Source organism: Opisthocomus hoazin, chromosome 26 (genome assembly GCF_030867145.1).
Source record: "Opisthocomus hoazin isolate bOpiHoa1 chromosome 26, bOpiHoa1.hap1, whole genome shotgun sequence".
Classification (NCBI taxonomy): domain Eukaryota; kingdom Metazoa; phylum Chordata; class Aves; order Opisthocomiformes; family Opisthocomidae; genus Opisthocomus; species Opisthocomus hoazin.
In genome coordinates this window covers 1111654-1135614 of record NC_134439.1, presented here as the reverse complement: position 1 = coordinate 1135614, position 23961 = coordinate 1111654, and the positions used below count along the sequence as shown (strand labels likewise).

Sequence of the window (23961 nt, the reverse complement as noted above, 5' to 3'; positions counted from 1 at the left end):
TCGTCCTGCCCCCCACAGCAGCCCCGCTGCCCGCCGCTGTCTCTCGCAGAAGGACGGATCCAGCTCCCCGGCTGCACCCCCAAGCAGGGCCCCCCCAAAGCTCCCCCCCCCCAGTTTCCTCTGTCCCGAGGGTCGCAGGGCCCCGCGTTGCGTTTTGGGGCGCAGGGCTGGGGGGCGGGGGGGCCGGCATCTTGCCCGGGGGTCCCCGGGGGGAGAGGGGGTGGGAGGGGGCGCTGGACACCCCCCCCCAGCACGGGGGGTGCCATTGCCGGGCACCCGCTCCGGCCCCTGGGCAGCGTGCGGGGACGCGCACGGCCACGCATCCCCGCGGGGGGGGGCTCGGTGAGGCTGGGGGGGGGGCTCAGCCAAGCAACCCCCCCCCCCGCAGCCCACCGCAGGGGCAGCGGCCCCGGGCTCCCCGCAGTGGGCACAGCCCGGCGGGACCCCCAGCCTCGCTGGTGCCCCCCCCCCACCTCGCCGGGGTCCGGGGGAGGGGGGGGCTCAGCACATGGAGCCCCGTTTCCCTCCGGGGAGCCGGGGGAGAGCGGGCTCGGGGCAGCTGCCCGGCGATGGGGGGGTCCTGCCCGAGACCCCCGGGCGCGGAGGGGGTCCTGCTCCGGCCCCGCTGCCCGCCCCCCCCGGCTCCATCCCCACCCCCGGCCCCACCCCCGGCCCCACCCCCGGCTCCCACCCGGGCTCCGGCTCCGCTCCCGCTCCGGCTCCGTGCGCGGCTCCCCGGGGGTGCGGGCCCATGGCCCCCCCCATAATCCCCCCTTAACCCTCCCGACCCGAGCCGGGGCCGAGCGGGGCCCGCCGCCCTTCCCCCCCCCACCATGCGCTGGGGGGGCCTGATCCTGCTCTGCCTGCTGCGCGGGGCGCTGGGCGCAGGTAGGGGGGCCGGGGGGGGCGAGGGGGTGTCCCGGCAGTGCGGGGCCGGGGGGGTGACCCGGGTGCGCCGGAGGTCGCGGTCCCGCGTGGCCGTGGGCAGGGGGAGCGGAGCCGGAGCCCGGGGCCATTGGTGGGCTCCTCGGCTCCCCGGAGCGGGCTGCGCTTTGAGGGTGTCTTTGTGGCCCCCCCCCCCCGTCCCCCCAGAGCACGCAGGTGGGTGTCACGCTGCACCCCCCAGCCGGCTGCAGCCCCCTGCGGCGTGGGACCTGCCGTGGGGGGGGGTCCCCCTCCCCGCCCCGCCACCCCCCCCTGCAGCCCTGGCATCTCCGTGGCGAAGGTGCCCAGACTCGCCCCCAGCCGTGTGGGGCAGCCCTGGGGCGGAGGGAGGGCTGCAACCCCACCCGGGGTACCCCCACCCACGGCACCCCGTGCCGGCCTGGCTGTGGGTGCAGCCGCCCGGTGAGATTTTGGGGAGGACGCCGGACCCTGCAGGAGGAGCTCTGCTCCCCACGGCCCCCCAGGCCTCCTACAGTGGCGGGGGGCCGGGCCCCACCAGTTCCCCCAGTGAAGGCCAGTGCTACCCCCAACCACAGAGCCCCTTCCCCGGGGCATCCCGCTGGCTGCCAGCTCAGCCCCGCTCCCCCCTGCCTCAGTTTCCCCTCCCGGAGGTGCTGGTGATGGAAACCAGCCCCACAGGACGGCTCCGGAGGGGACCGGGAGCTCGTTAGGCACCAATTAGCTCCCTGTCCCCAGAGGACCCGGAGGTGGGAGCCCTCCCCAGGGCGAGTGGAGCAGCCTTCGGCCTCGCCGCGTGTCTTTGCCGTCCCACTCGCTGGGGACGGATGTGCTGGCTCTGTCCCTGCCCGTGGGCGAGCGTGTGCCGGCCGCGCCGCCTCCGCCCGCGCTGAGCTGCCAGGAAATCGCACGAATCTTGGCGGATTTGGTCCTGAATGGCTTCTTCATCCCCTCCCCAAGGCTGTGCTGGGTTTGCAGCCTCCGCTCCCTCCCTGGGGCTGGAGCCGGGCAGGAGGGGACGAGGGACGCGTTTCTTTCGGAGACGGATGCTTGGCGTCTGCCCCGACACCCCGACCCCACGCTGGCGTGGAGGAGGGGACTGATGGCTGGGGACACGGAGGACACGGCCACGCTGGTGCCCCATTGCTGAAGCCGCATCTTCCCCATCCCCGGGGCCTCGCACTCCTCGCCGTGCATGAGCCGAGCCGGGGGGGGGGGGGGTTGTGGGTGTTTTGCCTTCTTTCACCCCCCCATCGCAGCTCTCCTCCCCTGGCCGTGGGTGTCTGTCACCCGTCCCTGCACCCCGGGGCCATCCCTGACCCAAGACGGGGGTCTCCATCGTTGTGGCGATGCTGCTTATCCAGGCTGACACCCCACAAACTTGTGACACCCCAGCAGAAGCTGCTTTGCTGGGGGAGGGGGCTGATCCCAGCCCATGGGTGGGACCCCACTGACCCATTCCTGTGCCCCCCCCCAGGACGCCCACCTGGGAGCCCAGCGACGGGCGAAGGGCGACGGAGAGCTCGGGAGACCTCGCCGCGGCCGGAGGGGACCCGCATCAGCCAGGACCTGGTAGGGGGTAGCCTGGCCATCGACACGCTGCCGGCCAATGAGACGCGGATCGTGGTGAGCCGGGCCCCCCCCCCTGCTGCCCCCCGGATGGGATCCGACCAGCGCCTGACCGCCGGGAGCTATTTCCAGGCTGGGCAGGGCACTGGTGGGGACGCTGGCTCTGATTTAATGCGCAGTGCTGGATCCCGAACGGTAATTACTGCCCAGCGCCGAGGCGGCCGTGCCCTGGGGATTGCTCCCAGCCCTGCAGCCGTCTCTGCCCACCGGCCCTGCCAGGTCCCAGGGGTGCACCCTGGCCAGCCTGGGCCAAAAAACCGGGGTTGCTCTGCTTGCCGCGATGCCACGCGCGCGGTGGGGACGCGGCTGCCGAGGTTGTTGAGGCCGTGGCGGGGCGAGGGGCTGTGCAGCTCCGGCAGCGGCAGTGTCACCTCCCGGGAGATCTTGCTTGGTTCTCACACCCCGGCTGTGCCTAATTACCCACCCTCAATTAGCTCCTGGTTATTTGTGGTGGGGCCGTGGGTTCTTTGGCAGCTGGAGAGGTTTGCCGGTCTCTGAGGTCTTCAGGATGGTGGGGGATGCGTGGCCGTGGCCGGTTTCTGGAGGACGTGCTGGCAGCAGTGATGCATCCTGGCGTCTCTGCTGGCAGTGGGTGCGGTGGAATCGGTGCCGCTGTGGCATGGCGCGCAGCGGAGCAGCAGTGGTGGCTGTTCCCACCCTGCTTGAGCTCCAGCTTGGCCTTGCGCGTTGACCATCGGGGACGGAGACAGACCAGAAGACTCCCTGATGTGGAAGGGTTTTAAAAAAAAACCCTGAACCAGCCCAAAACCGCTGACGGCCACCATGGCATGTGGAGACGCTGGGGAGCCACGGGGAGGGTGCGATGGTGCTTGTGGTTCCCAGGAGGAAAAGGCAGCAATTTCTTGGGGTTCGGTGCTGTCGGGGGGCATGGAGGGTCCCCCTGAGAGCGGGGCCACGTTTGAGCCCGGGGATGCTGCTCCCCTGCGCCTCGCTGTGTCTCGCTGTGTCCGACCCGCAGAAGGTGCGATCCTGCCACGGGGTCTGGAGGGGTTTCCCCTCTCCCCCCGCAAAGTGTTCCAGGTTTGGGGTGCGGGGGGGGCTGCTCTGGACCCAAAGGATGAAGGGGGCGTGGGATGCCGGGCAGCACCGCCGTCCCTCCCCGAGCTCTGCTGCTTGTTCGTGTGTCCAGAACTTCCCCTCTCGTACCTCCTGCTGTAACCAAAGCGAGGGGACGGACTGGGACCTCCTAACGAGGTCGGGAGCTTGGTAGCAGCCCCCCTGCGCTCCCGGCCCTGCTTATCCACCCCCCAGTTTATCTGGCACAGAGGGGATGAGGGCAGGGGGGGTTTTGCCATTTGTCACCCAGCAGTGGCCTGGTGGCCTGTCCCTTCACGCAGGTGGCGTGTGCTGGGGTGCTGCAGGTACCGACACGGCCTTCCCCGTGCCTCAGTTTCCCCATCCGTAGGGATGCAGCAATCCCTCTGAGCTCCAGAAGTGAGAAGGGGCTACGACTGGGAAGAGCTAGGAAAGCTTTCCTGGGAGTCGGAGCTCATGCAGGAGGCAGAGGAGCGCAGCGGCTCTCCCCGAACTTCGCTGAAGCAGAAAAAGTGACGCGTTACGGGGTTTCTCTAAGGGCATTTTATTCCCGCCGACTCCCGCTGATGGGCACTGCCTCTCTGGGGAGCCGCACGGGGCTGTTCAAAGCGGGGGGCTCTGCTTTCTCCCTTTCACCCTTCCCTGCCTCCAGCACCTGGGCTCGTGTGCAGGGAGCGGGTCTGGGTGCCAGTCCCGGGGACAGCTGGGGTCTGGGGGAAGAGGCTGGGGGTCCCGGGGGTGAGCAGCAGAAGCGCAGCAGCTGGGGACGAGTGGTGAGCGTGGTGGCACACTGGGAGCTGGCATGGAGCGCTGGAACAGCGCTTTCCCACGGAAAATTGAGATGTTTCCTGTCCCCCCTGGCACGAACCGTCCTCCCCTGACAGGCGACGGTTCCCGGCTGGGTCCCCGGCCGACCGCATCGCCCAAGACGTTGCCTGCTCTGCCACGGTCCCCAGAGCTGCCGCAGAGCCACACGCAGGTCCCCGGCCAGGATGTGCATCCTTCAGTAGATCCTTGACCAGTTTGAGATCCAGTTTGAGATGGCTCTTGAAGTAGCTGCCCGGTGGTCCTGTGGTCTGCCAGGGCTCGGGGAGTCTGGGGGGGATGCTGGTGGCTCGGGGAGTCTGGGGGGGATGCTCAGGGTCCCGCTCCGTGCTCTGGGTGAGAGCAGCAAGGGGGTCTGATGGCTCGTGCAGAGCTGTGCCCCGTCCCGTGCTCCGGGGATGGCACCCGGAGAGCAGCCCGTGCCCCACAGAGCCCCGCTCCCCCCTGGTGACCTCCAGCCCCTCGCCCCTGCTCGGCTGGCAGCAGCGGCTCGGCCGCCTTCCTGGAGCTGCCTGTTCCAAGGTCAATCATTTCCTCCGGGCTGCCGCGTCTCCAGTTGTTTGCTTCGCTTCTTCGGGGTCGCTTCAGCTGCAGCTTCCAGCCCCTGGCTCTAGAGCAGGAGATTTTCTTCCCAGGAAGGTTGCGTCTGCTGCGCTGCAGTCTCTCGTGACTCACGTCTCTCGCCAGCCAGCCCGTCCTCTCCGCGCTGAATCGGTCTCGTGGGTCTTCTCTGCACCTTCCCCAACTGCTCAGCATCCTTTGCTGGCTTCGCACGGGGGTTTTTTGTGCTGATTTTGTTGCCGCTTTGTGCTGAGATCAGGTCCCGGCCGCTCTGAGCCGTGCCTGGGGGTTTGCGTCTCCACGGAGCGAGCTGGGTAACGCTGTCCCCTGTCACCCCCTCCCTCCCCAACTGCAGGAGGACAACCACAGCTACTACGTCTCGCGGATCTACGGGCCGGGGGATGCCCGTCTGAGGGGGCTGTGGGTCGACATGGCGGCGGCCAACAGGAACCAAGTGAAGATCCACGGGATCCTCTCCAACACGCACCGGCAGGCCTCGGTGAGCCCAGGGGCTGTTCCGCAGCCTGGGGTGTCCCCCGGGGCTCCTCTCCCAGCAGGGATTTCCCAGCGGGGGTCCTTGCCTGGGGAGCAGCAGCCCCTCCACGTCCCTGTGACAGCTGAGTGGAGACTAAGGAAGCGTTTGGTCTCCCAAGTCCAGGGCTGAAGGGGATGAGCCGTGGGGACCGGGCACCTGCAGGACCCCCGCTCCCATCCCTCTCCCACCCCTCCATCCACCAGCCCGGGGAGCTTGCTCCGAGCCCGGGCAGAGCCGGTGCTGGAGAGCACGAAGCCGGCCCCCCGCATCCCTAGCCGGTGTTTCCCAAGGGCTGAGTGTGGTTCTCACCCCGTCTCCCTCCCGCAGAGAATCATCCTCTCCTTTGACTTCCCTTTCTACGGGCACCTCCTGCGGCAGGTCACGATAGCGACGGGCGGTGAGTTGGGATGGGACCGGGTGCCCGTGCTGGGTCGGCGTTCCAGTGGTGGAGGGCTGGACATGGCTCTGGCGCAGGCTCCAACCTCACCCTGCGTCCCAGAGCCCAGGGAGCTCTGATGGAGAAGTGGCTGCAGCCCTTCTCGCTTTCTCCCTGCGCCCCAAGCCGAGCCCCTGCCCTGCTGCTGGTGCTCAGCGAGCCGGGTGCTGCTGGTGCCTCGGCTTCTACAGCAGCTGAGGAGCTGCAGGGGACGCAGGGGGGTCCCATGGGCTTGGGAGAAGTCTGGGAGGGGATGCTGGGGGTAAAAAAAAGGGATGGGTGAGCCAGGGCAGGGTGGTGGGAGGTCGGGAAGAGGAAGGGAGCATCCCGGGGCGGCGGAGGGGAGCATGCGCTGCTTCAAACCTGCTCTGCTCGCTCAGGTTTTATCTTCATGGGGGACGTCATCCACCGGATGCTGACAGCCACGCAGTACGTCGCACCCCTCATGGCCAACTTCAACCCCAGCTACTCCCGCAACTCCACCGTCCAGTACTTGGACAATGGTGAGCCCTGCTCCGGCCGTCCCGGCTGCATTTTTACCCCCAGCGTCCCCTCCCAGACTTCCTCGTCCAAATGGGCCAAGCTCAGCTCTCTGGAGCTCACAGAGGGGCCGGAGCTGGGTGAGGGTGTGGGGAAGGGGAGCCCAGGGCAGCAGGGGCTGCTCAGCCCCCGGGGGGACTTTGGGTAGGGGCAGCGGGGCTGTTTGGCAGGGGCTTGTTCATGGGTCAGCCCAGAGCAAAGTGCTGGAGGTCGGGGGGGTGAGGTGGCTTGGAGCTTCACCGACAGAAGAGGACAGAATCCCAGAATCCCAGCATGGCAGGGGTTGGCAGGGCCCTCTGTGGGTCACCCAGCCCAACCCCCTGCCCAAGCAGGGTCACCCAGAGCAGGCTGCACAGCACCGCGGCCAGGCGGGGCTGGAATATCTCCAGAGAAGGAGACTCCCCAGCCTCCCTGGGCAGCCTGGGCCAGGGCTCCATCACCCTCAGAGGGAAGAAGTTCTTCCTCGGGTTCAGATGGAGCTTCCTCTGCTTCAGTTTGTGCCCGTTGCCCCTTGTCCTGTCGCTGGGCACCACTGGAAAGAGTCTGGCCCCGTCCTCCTGACACCCACCCTGCAGATATTTAGAGGCATTTCTAAGGTCCCCTCTCAGCCTTCTCTTCTCCAGGCTGAACAAGCCCAGCTCCCTCAGCCTCTCCTCGTAGGAGAGATGCTCCAGTCCCCTCCTTATCCTCGTAGCCCTGCGCTGGACTCTCTCCAGTAGCTCCTCATCTCTCTTGGAGTGGGGAGCCCAGCACTGGACACAGCACTGCAGATGGGGCCTCACCAGGGCAGAGTAGAGGGGCAGGAGAACCTCCCTCGACCTGCTGGCCACACTCCTCTTGATGCACCCCAGGATCCCATTGGCCTTCTTGGCACCGAGGGCACACTGCTGGCTCATGGTCAACCTGTTGTCCACCAGGACACCCAGGTCCCTCTCCGCAGAGCTGTGACCAGTCAGGCTGTCGAGGCGTGGGGCGAGGAGAGATGAGAGGGCTGATCTGCTCTGGTCTCTCCCCCAGGGACAGTTTTTGTGGTGCAGTGGGACAAGGTCTACCTTCAGGGGAAGGAGGACATGGGCAGCTTCACCTTCCAGGCGGCCCTGCACAGCTCCGGGAGAATCGTCTTTGGGTACCAGGAGGTGAGGGGTGTTTCTGCTGGGGAAGGCACGGCAGGAGGGTCCCTGCGGGGGATCCCTGTGGGTCTGGGGGCGGGGGGAGGGTTTGCTGTTACAACCGTTCACACGCTGGGTCTGGGCATTCCCAGTGCCGCCAAAGCACTGGAGACCTGGGGCAGAGCTGGGCTCCATCACGCCCTCTCTTCCCGGCCGCAGATCCCTGTGCCGGTGCTGCAGATCAGTGCCTCCCAGCACCCCGTGAAAGCCGGCCTCTCCGATGCCTTCATGATCCTCAACCCCTCTCCCGACGTGCCTGGTGAGTCCTGCACTTGTGGGGTGGGGGGAGGCGGCTGCTGGGGCAGGGGAGCGGTGGATCCCTCCCTCGGGGATGCCAAGGCTCCCCTGGCATCGCGGCTGGGAGCGGGGGCAGTTGCGGGGGGAGAGATGAGATGTCCTCATCTTTGGGTGCTTGATCCCACGAGGATGCGCTGCTTGGATTCACGGTGGGGAGCAACGGAGCGAGCGGAGATGTGCGGGGCTCGGCCGCACGGATGCCCCTCGTGTCCCACCTCCCCTGGCGCATCTCTCGCCGTGGCCCAGACCATCGTGCAGCTCTGGGTGGCCCCATGGGTTGGGGGTGGCCCCAGGCCACGGACGCTGTGTGCTTTGGCGATGCGCTGCTTGCCCAGTGTGTTTGGAATAGCTGTGAGCAGCCAAGCTATCGCTTCCCCGATCTCCAGCTGATGAGGAGGAGGGGAGGAACGCTTGCAGATGAGACTGCAGACGGGCGAGAGGCTCGGGGGGGTGCTGGATGCCACGTTCTCATAGGCATGAGGGTTTAGGAGAGCCTACAAGCCCCACCGCTGCTGCTCGGGGCTGTCCTTGAGCACGCAGCGTGGCACGGGTGCTGCGGGCAGGGCTGGGGTCCGCACCGGTGTCGGCAGGACATGGGGATGGCTGCATACGTGTCCACACGCTTATTCCACATGTGTCGTGAGCTGCGGGCATGGGGTGAGCTGGCTGAAAGGGTCTTCCAGCCTCTCCCATCCCTTCTTGTCCTAGGAACCCAACCTCGCTCCAGCCTCCCCGCGCTGCACCCGGCGTGGTAGCTTTTGCTCGTTATTTATGAAGCTCGCCATCTGGCCCTTGTTTATTGCCCGTTTACAGCAGTTCGTGTAAAATCCTCGGGCAGGCTGGATGGTGCCTGCCCTCCCCGCCCCGCCAGGCTGGTGCCCTCCATCCTCGGGGGCTTGCTGACCCCTGCCTGGACCCCCCCCCACCTGCCGTGGGGCGCGAGGGGAGGTGGCGGGACAAGAAGTGCCAGAACTGGGCACGAAAAACCCCAATGAGGTGAAGGAAGAAGGCTTGAAGGGGAGGAGAGGAGGGGTAGGAGGGGAGAGCGTGTTGTCCTGCTTGTCTGCTGGGCTCCAGGCGTGGAGCAGAGCCGCGAGGAGCCGCGGCCACGCGGCGAGGACAGATCTGATTATCCTTGTGGGGCACCACGCCAGAGAAGCCTCTTGGCTGGTGTCACTGCGGCAATTAGTGGCAGAGGCCGGGAGAAAATCTGGGAGAAGCCTGAATCCTGGATAGACCCGTCTGGTCCCCAGGATGAGGGGGACGGAGGAGATGGGGGGCAAGGCATGGGGGCTGGGGGAAGGAGGAGGCTTTGGGGGGGAAGGCGGCTGCAGAGCGGGAGCCCGGGGAGCGGTGGGGAGCTGCGGGCGAGCGCTGCGCACGGGGGAGGCTCGCAGCCCCGTGAGTCACTGACGAGCAATGCACTGTGCAGCTTCGTGTTTGTTTAAGAGCGATGCATGGCTGGACCGCGTCCACGTCGGGAGCCTCTGGTTGGGGAGAGGGGGGCAGAGAGCTCCAAGCTCCTTCTAGCAAAACGCAGAAGAGGCGATCTGTGCCCTGAGACCCCCCCTCTGTCCCCGCCAGCACCTCCTGCGCTGCTGCTCCTGCAGCCCGACAGCCGCCCTGCGCTGTCCTCTCCCACAGGAACCAACCCCAGGAGCTGGGGCCACCTTTCCCTTTCTGGGAGTCAGCAGCAGCCCCACAAGCCCTCCCCGCCCAGGCTGGGATTGATGCGTGGGGCAGACCCCTTTGCTGGGTGGGGAAGGGCCAGCAGGGTGGGCTTGTGCCCAGTCTGAAGCCACGGCCACGTGTTTCAGAGTCCCGCCGTCGGACCATCTACGAGTATCACCGCGTGGAGCTGGACACCAGCAAGATCACCAACATGTCGGCCGTGGAGTTCACCCCGCTGCCCAGTAAGTGGGACAGGCTGGTGTGGTGCCCCAGCGCCTGCTTCCCTCCCGTGCTTCCACCTAGCAGCCACAGCAGCCCCCCGTTTACAGGCAGAGGGGGAAGCCAAGGCGGGGGGAGGCAGGTTCAGCGGGTGCTGGCGGGGGGGGTGGCTTCCATCCGTCGCCCGACGGCTGGGATGCCCGCGGAGGGAGGGTGGGCTGTCAGCCAGCTCGCCCCTGCTCGGAGGTCCCCCAGCCATTCTGCCTCTGTGAGAAGGTCTGCGCATGGCTGGTGCCCAGCATCTCGTACGGACAGCCCTGGCTGGATTGAGCAGCTCGGAGGCAACCTCGGCCAACAGCAAGCTCCAAGCGTGTGCCCGGCTGGCTGCACCGTGGCTGGGTGCCGGGGATGCAGCGAAGCTCCGCTGGCACGGGAGAAGTTGGTAAAGGCAGGATCCACAGGCGATGACGCCTTACCCGACCCGCTCAGCACTCCCCAGCTGCGTGATGAGAGCGGTGGTGCCCGCCCCGACGTCCTGGGGAGCGATGTGCTATGAATCACGGAATCATGGAGTCATTCAGGTTGGAAAAGACCTCTGAGATCATGAACCACCCCATCACCACCCTGCCTGCTGAACCGTGTCTCAAAGTGCCACATCTAGATGTTCTTTGAACACCTCCAGGGATGGTGACGCCTGGTCCAATGCCTGACCGCTCTTTCAGTAAAGAATTTTTTCCTAATATCCAATTTAAACCTCCCCTGGCGCAACTTGAGGCCCAAGCTGCGCTCCGGGCTGCTCTGCCAGCACCCTTCCTCGCGCGCAGCCAAGCTGAGGGCTCCCATTGCTCACCAGTAGATCCCCAGTAGATCCCCCTCTTGCCCCAGTACTTTAATTCCTCGTTCCTGCGCCGACAGCAATTCCCACCTCTCCAGCCGCTGAAGCTCCCTCTCTTTGCTCCATAAGCTGCAGCTGATTTTGCTGGATGCTGGTTCACTTCAGGTCTGTCTACAAGACATTTTCGACGCCTCCACACTCAGATAAATTTCTTAAGGATCCTGTTAAACAGATACATTTTTAGTATTTGGATCCAAGGGCACATGCGCACGAGGGAAAGTCGTCATGCAGTCCATAAATACAGAGCGGAGAGTAAATCTGTCATGAAGATACCAAGGTTATACATTTAAACGGTCTCCCCGGGGTATTTTATGACAATTTTAACAGCAGGCAGGGTTACTGCAAAGCAGATCATAAAGAAGCATTCTGTAATAATTCTATTTTTTCCCCTTAAGACTTGCTATTTTGTTTTTGCCCAGCAGCTAGGGTAGCCGAGAGCAATATCTTCAGAGGAGCCACAGAACTAGAGAGAACTAGACTCCACTTTTTCCCTGGGGGTTCAGTTTGGAGCCTTGTGCAGGTCAGAAGGGGATGAGAAGGGTTGGCCTCTGCCTCTTCTCCAGAGGTCTTGCGTCCGCGTGGCAATCCGCTCAGAAAGAGCTCGGGACGGGAGAGCGGAGGAGATCAGGGCTGGAGGAGGCCAGCAGAGCGTGGGCAGCCCGGGGTCGGGCGCAGGACGGGGGGTGCCCAGCGTCCCCGTGGGATGGGGATGCTGCTGCCTGCCAGGCTCCTGGGCCCTGAGGCAGGATGTGAGCCTCTGGTGTTCTGCCTTCATCACTTGGTGCTTCGCGGCACCAGGTCACCTCTTGGCTCTGTCATCGCCGGGACTCCCGAAGGGCTTGTTAAAACTGCTGGTTTCCTTGACTTTTTTTTTGCAGACAAGCCCTGTCGGCCAGCTTTTCTAGACAGGGTGACAAGCTAATGATGGGTCTTTACAAGCAGCTCGTCCTCTCTAGTGCAGAGATGCTCTTGCAGAACTACTTAGTGTGGGCATAGCAACGGAGGGTTAAACTGCCTGCACTGCCTCCTCTGTACAAGAAGTGTTTTAATTCCCAGCTAAACAGACTGGGAAGAGATTTACAGGTGGACTGGGAGTCCGCTCCTGCTAGAAGGGTGCTGCCTCGTCCTGCATGGTCCATTGCAGAGAGGCTGGGTTAGAGCCCCACCGGCTGCTGCGGGTGCTGCCTGTGCTGGCAGCCTGCAGCCGATGCTGACGTGTCGCTGGTAAAGCTCTCCTCTCTCTGTTACAGCTTGTCTCCAGCACCAGAGCTGTGAAACCTGTGTGACCTCGGAGCTGACCTTCAACTGCAGCTGGTGCCACGTCCTGCAGAGGTAGCTGGGATGAGTTTCCTTCCCACCTCTTCTCTTGCTAGTGTTTCTGTAGCGGGGAGAGCAAGCGCAACTCCAGGTCTGATGCTTGTGTCAGTGTTGCTGGGTTTTTATTGCTATTTTCTTTTTTTGTTTGTGGGATTTTCTGTTGCTTTTTGGTTTTGGGGTGGGTTTTTTTTGGGTGTTGCTCTCATAGTCTCATAGCCATGGTTAAGAGGTGATCTCCGGTTACAGGCCACTGAAAGGAGACATCTCCTAAGGTTCTTGGTCCTCATGTTTTGCTGCCGCAGCTGGAACAAGTTGAGACCAGAAGCAAGGCTCACGTTTTTGTCAGTGAGACTGAAACAAGGGGGAAACTTGTCCTGACTTCAGCTGTGATCTCAGACCGACGCGCAGGGCGGGGGGGCTGGGACACGCTGGGGTCTGCAGGACGGCGGGTCGGCCAGAGAGCCAGGGATGCTCAGCAGCCGCTGCAGGGTCAGGCCCTCTCTGCCAGGGATGAGACCCGCTGCAGGTGGGGGGCACTTGATGCTTTTGTGGCGGTAAATGGAGGATCTGGGGCGACGGGGCTGGCCCTGCTGCAGTCCCAGCCATGCAGCAGCCCTGCTCTGCGCCCTCCTTCAGCTCAAGCAGCGCGATACGGAGCGTGAGAGAGTTTAATGAGATTTTACTGAAGTATTTATTTCGAGCTAGTGGCAGGGGAGAGGACCCAATAACACAGATACTCACACGTGGCGCAGGGGTGGCTGCGCCTGGGAAGTGCCCGGCTCTCCCACGCTGGCTGGCCCCTTCCCCAGCCGCCCCGGCATCGCTTGCGGGGCACCTTCACTCCTCCTTTCGGCAGCCTTTCCCTTGCTGCGCTTGAGACCTGCACCCTTGCCTTACAGGCAGCAATTTCAGCAAGGTATGAGTGGGGCAGCTGGGACAGGGAACGATCCTGAGGCATCAGCAAAGCTGCCTGATAAATCAGCGTTGATTCACGGCCTTCTGGTGGGCTGGAACACCACCCGAGCCAGGGGAACATCATTTTTCAATGACAGTTGCTCAGGGGTGGCTTCAGATCAGAGAATGTTACGTTCTGGCAGCTGAGATGTGTGAAACCAGATGTGGCTTTGGGAGCAAAACCAAGCCCAGGATACAGTGGCTTAGTCTGGATCTTGTTGGGGCTGAAACCCCAGGGTTCAAGGACTTTGTTGTTCTGCTTATTCCAAACTCACGGTGTTTGCCAACCCGATCTTCCGGAATCCAGGTCGCTGTTGCTGATGTTTATCACTTATATAGTACGGTGACTTCTTGATGTGTTGGCTAAAATCCATGCTCCCTGGAGCCGTGACTGCGCATCGGCAGCTCAGTCCTGAAGAGCTTAGGTTACAAATGGAAAGTACAAATGACAAGCGTGGTGGAAATTGCAAGCTAGAGCAAGCCTACCGCTATCTTGTTGGCTTTCAACCCGGCTGGTTTTGCAAAGCCAACATGATCTTCCCCAGGGAAGATGGGAGGGTGGCTTCAAGGGTTTGAACTGGTATCCTGAGTCCAGCTCAGTGATTTAACCCCAGAGCCCTCTTAGTTCTCTTCTGGACAGTGGAGTTTGTATTTTTGCTTTTACTGAGCCCATAATCATTACAGGAACGGTACTTTAAGCAAAGATCTCAGTGACTGAGCAGGACCTGCACTTCTTTGTGGCTTCTCCTCTTTTACTGGTTGGTAGTTGGGTAGACTGCGCTTGTAGGAGCTGAACCCCGATTCGTGTGTTGGCGGTCCCTAGAGACTTCCCAAAGGTCAGAGTGCTATTTCATTCCCTCTGTTTCTGTAGAGGTTTCTCTCGCAGGCGTTTTCCTGATGCCGTTTATAATTTCTTTAATATGTTTTTCCTGTGCAGATGTTGCTGGAAAAGAAAAACAAACCAAACATCGTGGAGATTATGGCCTTGCCCTGGCACAGAGTCCAGGGAGTGGAAATTCAAACTCAGTCTATATATTTTTCCTATTTCTCTGCTTCTCCGTTTCCCTTGGAGAAGTAGTTTTGACCCTTTTCCTCCTCTGTGAAGAGGAACATTTGGGTCCTTCCGGCACAGCTGTACTGGAAACCCCATGTCTTTGGAGACCAGCTTGTGTACAGTCTTTCCAGTCCTCAGTTGTTTGTCTGAGTATCTGGATGCAGCGCCCATCGGGGCAGCATTTGGGGCTCTGAGGCAGCCCAGAAATCGTGAGCAATGCCGCCCACATCGAGCGGGCGAATGAGCGTTATTGCTGCTGTGTCTCTCGGGAATTCATCTGTCACAGGTTAACGCTGCTCTTCTCCGCAGATGTTCCAGTGGCTTTGACCGATACCGTGAGGAGTGGCTGTCCTACGGCTGTGGCCAGGAGGTGAGACCAAGAGTCACTTCGCTTAGGTCCTCTGTGAGGAATGATGCTGAACTACCGAAAGAACTGTGGGCATCTCCCGGCTCAGAAAATTCACTCTCGGCCCCACTTTGGCCCATGCTGTTCTGGAACAGGCTGAATATCCCCTTAGACAGCCCCTTCCCGTTGCAGCAGGACCGCTGGTCCACTTACCGCCGGGTGTCCCTACTGGGACAGTTAAAAGGTGGTCCATCTCATCCAGCGTTGCCTGTCCTTGCTTTGCTGGTGTCTTGTTTCTGTGCTGGTTGGTGCTGGCATTCGGTAACGATGCAGAGACCTCCGTAAATTACCAGATGATGCAATCTGAGCACGCTGGGTTATTTTTTTCTTCACCTTCTGAAGCATGACTCTTACTCACTCTCAAGCATGAAGAAATTAGCCCTTGTGATTTTTTTTTTTTGTCCTTGTTAGCACAATTGTCTCCACATTGGATGAACTAGTTTCTTTGTCTCAGAAAGATCAGCTCTAATGAAACATCTGTTTCTGCTTTGGGTTTTTATTTTGTTGTTTTTTTTTTTTCCCTCACTGAAAACTCAGCTTTGTTCCCTGTTAACCAAAAGGGCTGAGTGAGGGAAAAGGAGGTCACAGGACCTATGCAAGGTCATCCAGTGATGCCGGAAGGTCAGACTGTAGGACCTTGACAGATCATTGTCATTTGTCCTACTTGAGTGGTTCTCAGACTTTCCCTCCTCTTCTCCAACCTCCAGGTCACCACCACCCCCCTCCCTACTTCTTCTGGCTCTTCTGGACCATGTCCCCTGCTTCCACTCCAGTGCTTGAGCCCCAAGGGCTTGGCAGTCCGAAGCCTGGGAAGCGCAGTCCTCACCCCTGGCTCCCTGGCACTCTTGCTGGAGGAGGGCTAGGAGAAGTAGCTGTTCTTCATTTTCTTTCCAGTCAGATGAGAAGACTTGTGAGGATTTAGCAGAAGGCGACCGCTATTCGGCGTCTCCTGGCAGCTCTTTCTCGCCGCTGGATGAGGACGTCACCACCTCCACGTCCTCGCTCTTCATCGACAGCCTCACTACAGAAGGTAGGGACGAGCAGCTGGGGCAGGGACAGCCCCTACTCGACGCTTATCCCTGGAGAGGTCTTTCGCTCCAATGCCTCGTAAAGCCAATTCCTATACAAACAAATACAATAACCAACCCAGCGTTGAAGCAGAAGGGCAGGGGTGCGTACGGGAGGCAGTGGAAAGGAGAAGGAAGGGCAGCCTGAGCGGTGGGACTCGGAGTGATGATGTGAGGGGAGAGCTGACCCTCCAGTGTGAGGAGTTCTGCAGGAGCATCGCAGCCTTTTTACCCATTTGTGAAGGTCAACAAGCAACTGGTCCCTGTGGGACAGACTCCTGGCATCATAACAGAGGTTAATACTGTACGTAGGGGCTCATGCTTGTACCGTGCTTGGTGCTAGCTGGTGGCTCAGGGCTGCTGGTGCTCTCAGGCTGGCAGGAAGACAGCACAGGCTTGCGATTGCCCTCTGCTTGGGAATAGCGTTCATTCCAGCATAGGAAAGCTCCACATAAGGACCTGAGTTTCCCTCGAGACACCCATGTTCTAAAGCTTGATAATCCCATTAACACAGGGCCAGCTCCTCAGATCCTAGCGGCAGGTATCACTTCAATTTTGCTGCTTAATAGTCCCTAACGCAAACTGCTAATTAGAATAAATAGAAAGGAACATTAGTAATTGTCCTTCAGCAATGGGAAGGAGCTGGGGGGAGGAACGGAGCGCCTGGCTGACAGAGTTGACTTTGAAAGGAGCAATTAAAGGAAGGGGGAGTGTAACACCACCACTGAGATTATTTTCCAACTCATCGCCAGTTCTTGGAAAAAGAACAAGAGGCTTTCTGTGACATAGTCAAGCATGAAGTTAGTTTGTAATCTTGGAAGGAAACAAACAGCCAGCTGCATCAGGCAGTGAACTTCATCTGGAGGAGCACAGCAAAGGAAAAAGCAAAGCAAAGGAGGGGACCCACCCCTCTGCGTCCTCCCCAGCCAGCCCAGCTTGCTGGATCTGCTCGTGGAGATGTCTGTGAACGTGTCTGACTAGCCGGTCGTGTGTCAGCGCTGCGGCGAGGAAACGTGTAAGCCAAGCAGAGAGAATTCTGGATCAGGGTTTCAGCTGGACTCGCGAAGGTGGTGGGAGTCCAGATGAAAAGACCCATACGATACAGCCTGGTACTTCCAGAATGAGATGAAGAATGGAACTGGATTTTGGGCCCCCAAGGAAGACATCTACAGCATATCCCATCGATTTATTCGGGATGTGTTAGTGGCGTATCACTGCAAATGCCATCGTCTGAACACAGACACCCATAAGGGCTGGGGCCCCATCCAGCATTCATTTATTATCTTGCCTTGCACACTGAGCATGTTTAATGACCTCAGATGTTTGTGCTCCAGGTGGCACCTTTGTGAAGGCAGACAGTAAACCACAAGCCACATGCTTCCACCCTTGTTCTTTTCTAGGTGCCTTCCTCTTCCTCCAAACTCAGAGCTTTAGAGCTGTCACCGGCCACGTAAACGCTGTGCAAAGAGATGTGTTGGGTCAGCGGCCCCGTTACAGAGGGGTGAAAGTGGGTGGGAAACATGCAGACTATCAGAGAAGGCTCCTAACTTTATTGTTTTTGCCTTTGTTTCTTCTTTTAGATGATACGAAGCTCAATCAGTATGCAGGAAGCGAAGGTAAGCCCTTAATCTTCCCTTCGCCTGCTCGCAGGCGTTCCGAGTGAAAACATGTTCCGCTGAAATGAAATGCACCGGAGAGCTGCGCTCAGTTAGCGGAGTGGACAGGGGAAACTGAGACGGGAGGGATGGCGTCACGGCGAGACTCCTGTTGTCCTTACCCTGATTAATGCCCTTGCAGGTAGTGAAAAGTGAGAGTCGGGACCAAGCTGTTTCACCCTGCTGCTGTTTGTCTGCTTTTCCCACTTAGTCCTGCTGTGCAAAGAAAGATGATGGTTTTTTCTCTTCCCGTGTAATTCCCTTTCTTTGCGGTTTTTGCATAGACACACGGTCCTTTTTCCCTTTGAATTTCCCCAACTGTGCCAAAGAGCAGTGTTAAATCCAAATTTAGGAGGTATCCTTATCCCAGCTCTGCCTTCTTCATCTCTGTTCCCGTGAACCCTTTCTCAGTCCGAGTTTGTTTGGCAGCCCCAAGGGCAGGGTAACGCTCTTACTGATTCCAGAGTATGGGAAGGAGCTGAGCCCTCTTCACCTGACGTCAGATTTGCAAGAACCGCGGTCGTATGCAAACCATGAGCCTATCCCTCTTACCTGAAAGCAGCTCAGGGAAGTTAAACTGGCTAAACTGGGTGCAGGATCAGTTCCTCTGCAGGCATGGGGCCTTTGAAATGCACAATCCTCCCAGTTTCAGCCCAATTGCTCCCCAAATGGCTGGCAGTGTCACAGTGAATATATGCCGCGTACACCCTCCGTAGCTCTGTGCGATTGCATATTCATAGCCGAGGACCAAGGGCAAGCCGGAGGGCTGTGGGTGAGGCAGGCTGAGGACCCCGCTTAGCATATGGCTAGTGGCTTTCTGCAGGCGCCAGCAGCCCATCGATAACGAATATGGATTGGAGGGGGGGGTTACTGCGTGGTGGTGGTTTAATCTTCTCTCAAACCAGCTACTGCTATCATCTGAGAGAGACGCTGGAGCTCACGCAGCAGCTCTCTGGTGCATCTTCCCTTGTTCAGCCTGAAGAAGATAAGACACAGAGAGGACCTAATATGTGCTTACAAATATCTCAAGGGTGGGTGTCAGGAGGACGGGGCCAGACTCTGTTCAGTGGTGCCCAGCGACAGGACAACGGGCAACGGGCACAAACTGAAGCAGAGGAAGCTCCAGCTGAACAGGAGGAAGAACTTCCCTCTGAGGGTGACGGAGCCCTGGCCCAGGCTGCCCAGGGAGGCTGTGGAGTCTCCTTCTCTGGAGATATTCCAGCCCCACCTGGCCGCGGTGCTGTGCAGCCTGCTCTGGGTGACCCTGCTTGGGCAGGGGGTTGGGCTGGGTGACCCACAGAGGTCTCTGCCAACCCCTACCATTCTGTGATTCTGTGATCCCCCTCGTGTTGAGCCCGCCAGTAGCAGGCTAAGCCGCTCGGTCGAACGTGCGGAGCTCTGAAAGGTCTTGCTTTGCTTTGCTCTTCTGTCCTTTCTTTCGCTGAGGTCTCAGCGCGGTTCGTGACTCAGCTGAACCCTTTGTTGCAGGTGTGGGAAGCAGGCTTCCTTCCAAGAAAGCGGGTGCCCCGATTCACACTGGCACTATCGTGGGGATCGTTCTGGCTGTGGTGCTCATTGCAGCTATAATCCTTGCTGGAATTTACGTTAACAGCCACCCCACCTCCAACGCTGCCCTCTTCTTCATTGAGGTGAGTGGAGACCCTTGGTGCTGGGCAGTTCTATCTTTTTTATCTCTGCTACCAACACAAATCCTAACCTTCTAGAGAAGAACAGGGAGCAAAGAGAAGAGCAGCTTCGACAGAGTTCGTAGCTGAGTTTCTTTTCACGGTCCTACAGTCACAGCTAATCTCCCAACCTCCAGTAGGTGACGGTTTAAACTTGGGCTCTCTCCCTCCCACACTGTTTTATTTTGCTCCCTTTCACGCGCTCCCTTTCACAAGTTGCCTTTTCGTTCCCCCGTGCGACGTTAGGCTCTTCTACCTGCTTGCACGAGCAGTCGACATGCAGCCTGGTCGGAGGGCTCAGCTGGAGCCATGACATAATTGAGATTGCTGCTTTTTTGAATTGCCCAGCTGGATTTTGTTGACTGAAATTGTCAGACTTCATTGATGGATGTCATGCCATCAGCTACTGTGGAAGTGGTGGCGTGAATGCTCTAAATGGAAGATTTTAATTCTCGGGAAGACAGGGGGTCCAACAATCTCCATCTGCTGTTAAAAGCCAGAAGACCGCTTGGTGTAGGGTCCCGAGGCAGTCAGAAGTGGGCTGAATCCCGGCACAGGATCTGCTGCGGAGGGAGCGAGCAACAATTAGCCCTCAGCCTTTCCTTAGTGCTCGCTGGCTTTTTCCGAGAGCGCTTCTCTTTCCTCCATCTGTCCTGTTTGCAGAGACAGGCTTCGGAGAACTGGTCGTGGCCTCGACTGGTTTAGTACCCAAGCACCTGGCAACGTCTGATGCATTTATCCACACCCAGCTGCCAAGGGGCAATGCACTTGTCCCCGTTGTGCAGATGAGAGGAGACGCAGAGCTGGCATATGTGGGCGCACGGGAAGCCCGTGGCCGTCCTCGGCTGCACAGACCACCCTTGTTCTGAGGTCGATGTGAGATTTCACTTAGACTTTCCATTTCCTCCCCGTTCCCCATTTTAACCTTATTAGTGGGTCAGCTCGGTGAGATCGATGCATTGTAATGAACTCTTCTAGGCATGCAGCGATTCTTAAAAATTTATTTTTATTAATAAAAAGTCAAACTTTCACAAAGACAGCGTTGCTTTTGTTTCAGGACAGAGTTTCCAATTTCCCTGCAGGCTTGGCAGGAGAGGCTCTGTCGTAGCTTCTGACGGGTCTTTGTTTCTGTCCACAGCGAAGGCCACATCACTGGCCTGCCATGAAATTCCGAAATCACACCAACCACGCGACGTACTCAGAGGTGGAGCCAGCCAGCCAGGAGAAGGAGGGCTTTGTCGAAGCAGAACAGTGCTGAGCGCTTCTCCCCCTGTGCCGCCAGCCTCCCATGTCTCAAGTGTTGGAGTCTTCTGTTATTCTATTGCAAAGTCTTTCCCCTCTTGGAAAAGAAACAGCAAGTGGAGGCGAACGACCCAATGGAGGATCTGAAAGGAAGGAGCCAGGGTGATGTGAGGGTGGGACTCGCCCGGGTTCCTCTCGGGCAGCAGAGCCTGCAGCGGCGGCAGTCGGTTGCAACACTGGACTCTGCCTGCAGCCCGGCACAGAAGCCCTGGATGTGGCGGTAGAAAAAAGTGCAGTCAAAGTTTTAGTTTGGCGTGGGGTTTTTTTGGTTTGTGGTTGGGTTTCACCCCTCTGTGTGTGGCTGACCTCTTCCCTGCTCCACCGGGAGTCTTAACAGGGCCAGCAAAGGGGGGCAAACCTCCACAGAGGCAAAACACACAATTGCCTCAAGCAGCAGGCTCTTGGGGGCAGCAAAATGGTTGATTTCTGCTGCACCTGGCTCTGCCTGCACTCAGGAAGGCTGGGCTGGTTGGCTCTTCGCCTCTCCAGGGAGAGCCTGGGTGGCTGGGGGTAGGTGCTAGTGGTGGCCCCGGAGAGGTCAGGCTGGCTCTCCAGGGCTCACCTCCCTCTCCCATCCCCTCTCCCCCAGCTCTGTGCTTTTCTCTGCTCTCCCCTTTGCCTTCTTTTGGGGCAGGTGACGTTTAATTTTTGTCTTCATGGCTGAGAAGCCTCGAGCCCTTGTCTTTTCATCCTGCAGTTGGTCTGCCACCACCATGGCTTCAACTCCCTGCCCTCCTCTCCTTTCAAAGCAGCAGCTTCTGCCCCCTGCTCCGGAGAAGGGGAAACCTGATCTATTTTAAGGGCAAAACGCTGCGGAGGATTCACCTCCAGGATGTTTGTGAGCACTTTCTGGCATCTAATTAGTTTGCTAAATTACTGACTATGACCCTTACCCCAAAGGAGCCAGAGCATGGAAGAAAAAAAAATCTTAGATTCCTTCAAAATACGTCCTTGTGGCGTGGCCACTAATCCCGCAGGAACAGAGTAGGTTGTGACTGAAGAGGAAGGGGACAGAGCAGGAGCAAAAGCAGTGTTCTCCACTGGGCTAAATCCGGATGTAAATCCGAATCCATTCATGGGCATTTCACATAGATAAGGAGTGAAGGCATACGTGCCTTGATGCCATTGAAAATCTAAGAATCACCTGGTTAGCATCATCATTTTTCGAGCCTACTCAAGTCAGTGGAACTTTTTCCATTTCTTAATTTTATTATGTCTGTGATAGGCCCCTGGTCTGGATTTGTGCAGATATCACAATTCTGGAATCTGTCCCTAGCTAAGGGCTCGGCACTAGACCTCTCAGGGCTTTCTACTCCTTCTCTGCAATCAGAACTCAAGACTAATCTGCAGAAACGCTCTACCCTACTTCCACAGACACCAGCTCTAGGATTGGGCCCTAAACCGAGGACAGCTTGTATAAAAAACCAGAGTCCAAAGTCCAGTGTAAGGGAAAGTTTTCCTTCCTCCACCAAAAGGTGTTGGTTGTATGGGGCTTTTTTCCTTTTTTTTTTTTTTTTTTAATTTTCTCCTGATCCTCAGTTATTTATTCCGATAATCATGTTTGGTGCATATTTTATCCACTGGCTGGTTCAGCTGTCGCTGGTGGTGATTACTGCCAAAGGCAGGGTCTGTCTAATTAATGTTTTCCTTCTCATCTGCTGAATTTATATAGCCATTAAGATAAATATGGATGCTTTGTGGCATTTAGACCCCAGATTATACTTTCTCACACACAACCACTAGGGAGACTTTTGCTGCATCTTATTACGGCATGAAGGCACCAAAATGCTTCAGCAGGGTAAGTCAGTCGGAGTCGTGCCAAGTTGTTATGGCCCAGACAGTCTCTCTTCAGACAGATTTTGAAGATAAACTTTATTCCCAAATAAAGCTTTCAGCTGGAAGGTTGGTTTTTTCCCCTGTTTCCCTGCAGTAGAAGGAATTCAAAGGGATGCTGTCATCTAGTTTTCACCCAGGATCTGATCTCCTTTGAAATGGTTATGAGCTGGTAAAGAATTTTCTCTGGATTTAACTCTCTTCAAATAAAGCCCTTGTTTTTACTGTTTTTCTGAACGTGCATACACAACAACAGCGAGATTTGGGTACTCCTCTTCCCCTACAACCCCTAGAAATGCTAGGCAACATCCAACAGTTCTGAAATGCTGCAAATTTAAAAGAGAACAGACTTTAAACAGAGTGCAGTTGAACTGTATAAATCACTGCTACATTACTGCAGCCAGGATCTGGGAAGGGTTCAGAAGAGGATCAGCCACTCAGATGGAGAATAACAACATCAAGTGCACAGCACAGAGAGAGCTGAGTTTGTAAAATACCTATATGTCAGGGGAGATGCCAAGTGCTGAGTACCTGGAGTGAAAAAGGCTTTTTTTTTTTCTTCCTTTAAGGAAAGAAACAAAACAAGCCAGGCTATTCTGTATTCTGCAGCTGTGTAACAGCTGTTTGGTCTCCCTCCTACTGAAGAATGTGGTTTGGGGTATTGTCAGGTAAAGCATTAACGGCTCAAATTCATCAACTCTAAGAGCTCGTGGTAGAGTAGATGGAGAAGTTGCTGCCCGTAGTCCTGTGCGTGCTCTGAGGTGAAGGCTGGGATGCAGGCGGCATCTCCCACTGCCTAGCCTGGAGAAGCAAGGCACCTGCATGCTGTGTCTCAAAGGAGGAGGAGGAAAGAAAAACAAATTCTGTCCTACCTTTCGACATGAGGTCTAGCTCTGGGCACTGGCGTTCACATCTGGGAAGCTCACCAGTCAGCAGGGAGCAATTCTTCCGAAGGTTCTCTGCACATGGCTTTGTAGCGGAAGAGAAGAGGCTGTCTATTAAATTCCAGAAATCCCAACGGTGATGTTGCTGATGCCTAGAAGAAAGAGAAAAATGTCTTTGCCATCAACAAGTACTGCTCGAACGTTGAAGCGAACAGGAGAGTCTGGGCTCGAGCACAATGCTGGCTGCACCACGTCAAACGCGTCAGCTCCTCTCTTCTCTGTGTAACTCTGACTTCGAGGTGCCGGCTAATCTTGCTAGTCTCGAGTGCCGAAGCCAGAACGTAATGATGGCGACCATGACGTTAAAAGAGTTTGATTTTGCTTTTATTCATGTGGCTTCTCTGGCCACCTTCTGAGGTTTTCCTCAGGATTCTGATGAAGCCAGCGTTCGGGCTTGCTTCCAGTCAGGCTGCCTGATGTCCGTGTACCTTGGCCCGGATATTTGATAGCTACGGAATGGGCTGGGGCTGTTAGCTCTGCTCAGCTGGTTACGAGGGGATGCAAACCACAAATGACTGCTCCGGCTCCTCGTTTGTCTCCCCGAGCACCGTGCCCTGGCAGCCTGCGGCCACTGCCCAGCGTGTCGTTCGGGCGCGAGGCAGCTGCCTGTCATCAGGCACCGAATGACACCGAACGACACCGAACGACACCACGCGTCTGCTCCCGGGCTGCTCCTCTGTGCTCGGCAGTTGGGAAAACACAGCGCAGGGTTTATGGGAGACCAAGGCCAGGTTGCTTCTGCTCCTACAAAAGCGGGCGGGCTAACCCCCCCATTTTTTACATCCATGGGAGCAGGACCCAGATCAAAAAAATATTCTCTTGATAACTAAAAGCCTACTTTCCACATACTTGAATTTACAGCACAGTTGGACTATTTCGGGGGACTAAAGGCACTTTAACTGTCTTTTAATGCAATGTATTTACTATGGATTATCTGCATGGAATACAGTCTTAATATTAAAAAAAAAAATCTTCCTTTTGGACTGCTTTGTTTTCAGAATAAAACAT

At 58.2% G+C, this 23961-nt stretch overlaps 1 protein-coding gene across 2 annotated transcripts; it reads left to right on the top strand.

Moving 5' to 3' along the window:
* Positions 1-693: 693 nt before the first annotated feature.
* Positions 694-22238, top strand: PLXDC1 (plexin domain containing 1). 2 transcript variants are annotated; one of them, XM_075443630.1, is made up of 14 exons: positions 694-888; positions 2381-2529; positions 5330-5473; positions 5837-5906; positions 6326-6448; positions 7503-7621; positions 7814-7913; positions 9769-9864; positions 11987-12068; positions 14371-14431; positions 15362-15497; positions 17115-17150; positions 18678-18838; positions 20013-22238. In XM_075443630.1, exons 1-14 carry the CDS (start codon positions 834-836, stop codon positions 20130-20132), a joined length of 1452 nt encoding a protein of 483 aa, XP_075299745.1. In that variant the 5' UTR covers positions 694-833; the 3' UTR covers positions 20133-22238. The 2 variants fall into 2 exon arrangements, with proteins under 2 accessions (XP_075299745.1, XP_075299746.1); XM_075443631.1 differs by lacking the exons at positions 694-888; positions 2381-2529 and adding an exon at positions 2538-2667.
* Positions 22239-23961: the final 1723 nt, after the last annotated feature.

Coding starts and splice junctions, on each gene's coding strand:
- PLXDC1 (XM_075443630.1), top strand. CDS start 834: ATGCGCTGGGGGGGCCTGATCCTGCTCTGCCTGCTGCGCGGGGCGCTG. Junction 7,622..7,813: donor TCGTCTTTGGGTACCAGGAG/GTGAGGGGTGTT, acceptor TCCCGGCCGCAG/ATCCCTGTGCCGGTGCTGCA. Junction 18,839..20,012: donor CTGCCCTCTTCTTCATTGAG/GTGAGTGGAGAC, acceptor TTCTGTCCACAG/CGAAGGCCACATCACTGGCC.